Source organism: Atta colombica, unplaced genomic scaffold (genome assembly GCF_001594045.1).
Source record: "Atta colombica isolate Treedump-2 unplaced genomic scaffold, Acol1.0 scaffold126, whole genome shotgun sequence".
NCBI classification, from domain to species: domain Eukaryota; kingdom Metazoa; phylum Arthropoda; class Insecta; order Hymenoptera; family Formicidae; genus Atta; species Atta colombica.
In genome coordinates, this window is record NW_017259213.1 from 5,454,821 (window position 1) to 5,460,671 (window position 5,851).

At 26.2% G+C, this 5,851-nt stretch overlaps 2 protein-coding genes across 2 annotated transcripts in view; both read right to left on the reverse strand.

Moving 5' to 3' along the window:
• The window catches only part of LOC108694937, a 7,342-nt gene extending 5,776 nt beyond the window's left edge, over positions 1–1,566 (reverse strand). Inside the window, exon 1 of the mRNA XM_018204628.1 lies at positions 1,285–1,566. Coding sequence (XP_018060117.1) covers positions 1,285–1,566 — 282 coding nt within the window. The remainder of the gene's footprint in view (positions 1–1,284) is intronic.
• A 4,135-nt stretch (positions 1,567–5,701) lies between these two features.
• The window catches only part of LOC108694938, a 2,041-nt gene continuing 1,891 nt past the window's right edge, over positions 5,702–5,851 (reverse strand). The window contains exon 4 of the mRNA XM_018204629.1: positions 5,702–5,767. Within this exon, the coding sequence (XP_018060118.1) occupies positions 5,702–5,767 (66 nt within the window). The remainder of the gene's footprint in view (positions 5,768–5,851) is intronic.

The following is a 5,851-nucleotide window of genomic DNA, read 5'->3' on the forward strand; positions in this document are numbered from 1 at the left end:
CTTAAGTACTGTTAAGAGTTGCACGTTAAAACGTTTTGGAAAAGTTTGCCAAGTGGCGTGAATCTGAGTTAATTGATTTTTCGCTGTTGAATTTTTTTGTATAAGTTTGTAAAAAAGCTTGGCAATTTTTGATAACTAATTAAAAACAACGTCAATGAGTGTTGTAAAGTTTTATGTTTCTCTGGATTTATTGCGCAAATTATGAATATTTTAATGCTTAAAAAAATTTTTAAGAGAAAGAGTAAGTAAAGAGAAAGTTAAGTAAAATTTAATCAGATTTTTTATTTTTTAAAACTATTCTAATTATTTTTTTCATTGAAGATTCTCTTTGGTACATTTGCGTTCAATAAAACTTCTTTTATAGCACAAAATATTGTAGCAATGTTGCTTTAATATTTTATTTATATGGGAATATTGTAATCTTGTTGCAAAGTAATATTGCAATGTTATATTATTTTATGCTGTTGTATTTCATAAAAATTTCTCAGAAAACTGTTTAAATAATATAAATTTTGTCAAAAAATAACTATATTTTACGTCCATTCTCTCTGTCTCTACAGACACAAAAAAATTCAGTAGCAAAGAAATCAGTCAAATTGTAACTGCATAACTACATTTACACTAGGCAGACCTTTCCAAAATAATTTTGATTCGTATTCTCAAACGGCGCAATAAAGCTATTACATCCAATTTGCGCGTCGCACTCAATTCCAATTTTATTATTTATTATTTCTCTTACACATTTTTTATTTAAATATTCACACAATTCTTACTCTAGACATTAATTCTATTTGTGATACAAAATTTAGATACAAAATTATTTACATTTAATACTGCAATTAATATTTTTTCAATTATTCCTCACATATTACTTACACATTTACGTTACACTACAAACACTCATACTATATACAGTAGAACCCGAATAATTCGACAACGTTTTCTTCCCAGATTATCTGATCTTATCATTATCATGTTCTCATGACGATATTGGAATACTAAAAAAATCGCTCGTAATATTATCATCAGGAGAACTTGATAACGTAGTCGGATAATTTGGAAGATGAAAAAAGCAATGTCGGATAATCCGGATTTTATTGTATATAAATATAAATATATATATATATATGTAAATATAGGAATATGTATATAGGATAAAATATACCTAAGCAACCTTATATGATCCATTATACAATTTTTTAAAGCATTGTTAAGATTGGCGACAATATGTAAATGCAAGAGACGATTTGTCAGAATATCCAGTTGACCAGAAATATGAAATACCGAAAGACTAAGAAAGTTATCTATGCACGTATAACAAATGGTACAGAAGAATAAGACAATACATTGAGCAGCATATGTCAATTCATATTGTGGACTTCTTCTAGTATTGTAGATGTAATATGTCTGCAATGAGAATGGTTTCTCCAGATCTTCAGTAATATTAGACAGGTTTCTCACCGAGTAACCAAATAGAGGCAAAACAAGCATAACAATAATCGCCGCTCCCATCATGCCATATCCAAATGTGATAATAATACGTGCAATTTGCGCTTTTGCTATCATTATTGCTTTTTCTTGAGCTGTCGTTATTTTTGTCCAATCGTTCGCAATCAAATGTATTATTTGTGCGACAGCTTTAAGAATACAAAAATAAAGAAATTAATACTATAATAAAATAAGTGTCAAGTACTTATACAAGGTGTCATAAAATACGGCATCACCTATCTTAGCACGGTATAGTAGAATACTAAACTGAGTCGAAAAGTTCTCATTTTGCGATTTTCGCAATGATTAACGAGATATTAATTACTAAAAAAATCGCTAAATATTTCAATAATTTTTTACTGAAACTATCAATTTTACAGAAAAATTGTAAGAAACAAGAATCATTAATTTTTTCCTCATAGAACTTTAAGAATTTTTTCAGAATTTTTTATCAACTTTTTAATACTACATTTTCTTATTTTTATCACCATGAGAAAATACAATATTAAAAAATTTTGAAAAAATTCTCAGAACTTTATAAGAAGAAAATAAATCATTTTTATCTCTTGCTGTTTTTCTGTAAAGTTGATAGTAAAAGTTGAGTAAAAAATCATTGAAAATCAATATTTAGCGATTTTTAATTAATATCTCATAACCATTGCGAAAATCGCAAAAAAGAGGATTTTCGACTTTGTTTAATCTGTTCTATCTGCTACGACGGGTGCCGTATTTTATAATAATACCCTATATATTTAATAATTTATTATAAATAAAATGAAATTTTAATATAGGTAATTTATAAAATATTTTTTGATTCTGATCAAATTTAGTTTCAATTAAATATTAGAAAATTGCGGAAAAATATGAATAACCTAAGATCATAATATTTTTTTGCAAATTAATTGAAACCAGAATAGGTTTCTAGATTTCGAGTCACAGTTAATTTTCAAAAATTTTTTCTTAATTATGTGTGATAAAGTGCGTAATTGTAATAGTAACTCTCTATATGTATGCAAGAAATGTAAAATATAAATAATTACTAATGTACATAAATCAATAATAATTGCGGTATATGAATTTAACTTATTTTGTTTCTGATTTTTCTAAAATTGAATATAAATAAATAAACTTTTAATTTTAATTAAAATTGTATAAAGAAATAGAGATTAAAATAGAGATTAGGTTGATATGTAGAGGTAGACTGATATATTATAAATACATTTTATATCGTGACGATCAAATTGCTATTTTGTCTACCTTTTCTCTTCCACCAAAAAATTACAAGTCTCAAGAGGCAACCACTGATTGGTAAAGTACACATCAAATTATCTGCCACAAGTAAAATGTCAAAATGGATTCTTATCAAAGAATGTATAGCAGGAATAACAAGAACAAGTATCATTAATAAGAAAGTGAGAAGTACACGTAAATTGCACACACGCTTTTCCCATGTAGTTTGTCCGGACTTAGGCCAAAGTCCGATTATTTCTAGACCAAATCGATTTAATTTCACTGCCCATTCGAAATCTGTTTCAACAAAATTTCGATAGAATGGTTACGTTTACGGTATGTTTAGTCCTCCACCTATATGATAAGTGTCTTTGTTTAACCTATAGGATAAACAAGGACACCTATTGTAAGATCGCAGACTAAGGATATAGTGTAGCCATTATGTATCTCAGTTTGGACGAAATATATTTTATCTGACCTTTCTTTGATAATGATCTATAATCATATCTACTATGATTTTGATACGCAAGATATTTTGATGCTTCCATGTTGAACGTAGAAGATGAACTGATAACTCTGTTTCTTTTATAGCGATGTCTATACAACGAGAGATGATATTTTATGTGCATAATAAAAATCGCTAAAAATGCGAGACATTTAGACCTTCTATCACTAGACAGAAGGTTTAAAAAATTCTATCTATGATCCCTTCTTGTTTTGCAACTGAAGAATTACTAGTACAATGTTCAAAGCATTCATGAATAATAACTGAAGTAATGACTAGTTGATAAGTAGTTATCATGCGACTGGTTGTGTAGATAAAGCAGTCATGTTCTTACATTGCCATATCGATTTTGAAGTCTATAGTCTGGACTATAATAATTTTATAACGACCAATTTTGAGTAATATTATTTTTATTGTTGAAATTGAAATACAGTAAATAGATATTTTCATTTCATATTTTACGATATTAAGCCTATTTTGCTCTTTCATATATTCACTTTCCGAATGTAGACATTTTTCAATAGAAATCCTATTTATGATACTGGTATCACAGAATTTCACTATCATAGAGCTATTATTTCATCCTTCTTGCAGTTTCTTCATTATTCACTGACATCTACTTTCTCCTTAGAACGACATGAAGGTTTCATTTAACTGATAATCCATGCATGTATACCTAATAAAAATTTTTTAAAGATAATTATTGCATAAAGGATGAACACAAAAAATTTTAAACCTTTCCTGTAGAAGGTTTTTTTGTCAGTGTCTCGTGTGTGCAACATTTGAAGCAGATAAAAACTGGCGTAACAACGAGGGGTTGTTAAATGCCTGTTTGCAACCGGTTTTCATCCTTCTGTTAAGTTCTCACGAACTTGTAATCGATTTTGAGCATTGCGTGTGATCTGAATTATATTTTTTTGTTTTGTGTTGTGTAGTGAGCAATAATATGTACGTAATATTGCCTTTTTATTGCAATTTAAGTGTTTATTTGGTCTATCTATAATTGCAGTACTGAAATTAATGTAATATTGTGATATTTCCTAGATTGCAGAGAATATAATTGATAGTATTATAATTTTCTTATCTTTACGACCTATTTAATAATGATAATTATTTAATAATGATACAAATAATGATACAAATAATGATAATTGAATAATTTTTCCTCAATTCTTGTGTCTGCAGTGTGGAGAAGAATACTTACTTGTAATAAATTTTGCTTTATCAATAAAACATGAAATTTTTTTTAATGTATAGAATATCTAAATTTACTTTATGCAAATGCTCATTTAATAAAATCTTTTTTCAAAGTTATGTTTAAATATGGAGAATAGGAAACATAAAATAATTCACTAGAATACGTCTAAATCTAAACCTGGCGAAATTGTTGTTTAAATAAAAGTTGTATGATTTAAAGGAAAATAAATCAAATTAATTTTTTGAAAAAATATTCTTCTATATGAAGTTCATATCTATTTTTAAAGTGAAATTACAGAATTTATTTTACATAATATAATTCCTCTAATTATTCTGATATAAGAATATTAAGATAAAGTTATAAAAAAAATCAATAATTTGTGGGATATTATAGTTCATTTAAGCACATTTTAGTATGAAATATAAAATATTTCGTGAACTGGTTATTTTAGTAATTCTTCCTAAAAGTTTTTATCCTTTATAGAAATAAATTATCAATTAATATAAAGGAAATACATACACTCATTGCTTTAAGAAGAAAATTATGCAATTTGCAATATGCAACTACGTATATTTTTTTTAATGTGCATTTTATCATCAATTAATTCATCTTAATATTCTATATAAAATATTAAGATTTAATTAACAAGAACTGAATGGTAAAAGTATCAGGCTGCTCCTCGCCCTGATGAAGTGAACTGCAAGGTTCACGAAACATTGGCATTCCAAGAATGGATCTGGACGGAAGAACTCGCGAAACTCATAACCTTTATATGAATGGTAAAATTTTTATTAGATTTTGGAGATATTGTATATTTATCAAAATATGTTAGTGCTATATATTTTAGTAATATCAGATTAAATATAAGGTATGTTATAACTGTATACAAAATAAAAATATATAATCTCTTTAATAACATTGGATTTTATATTTTTTAATTTATTTAATACATTGCTTATTATCTTCACTCTAATATTGCTACTGATATTTTCTCGAGATATCTTATATTTATTTTCCTTTCTTTTCTCGTCATTATTCAAGCTAATTTTTTGATTTTTTTATATTATTTGATGATTTTTATCAATAAGCAATCAGTATATACAGTCAGTATACATATTATATTAATAGCATAGAATTTAGATATTGAATTTATTTACAATGTATATAATCATTCTACGTAAACTTTTCAAGTATCTTACATGACATATTTTAAATTAGTTAATATTTTTTAGTTAATTCATTGTTGGTTTTATATTTTTAATTTGGCCGTTATTTATATTTTAAAACTTTGATTGACTCCCTGTTGTAAGTAATACAGATATGTAGCCAGCTGACGTTTTTAATAGCTAAAAAAAATACAATAAGTAAATAAAAGATTTTTAAGGAAAAACGGATAAAAATATGTACATAATAATATATATTATTAAATA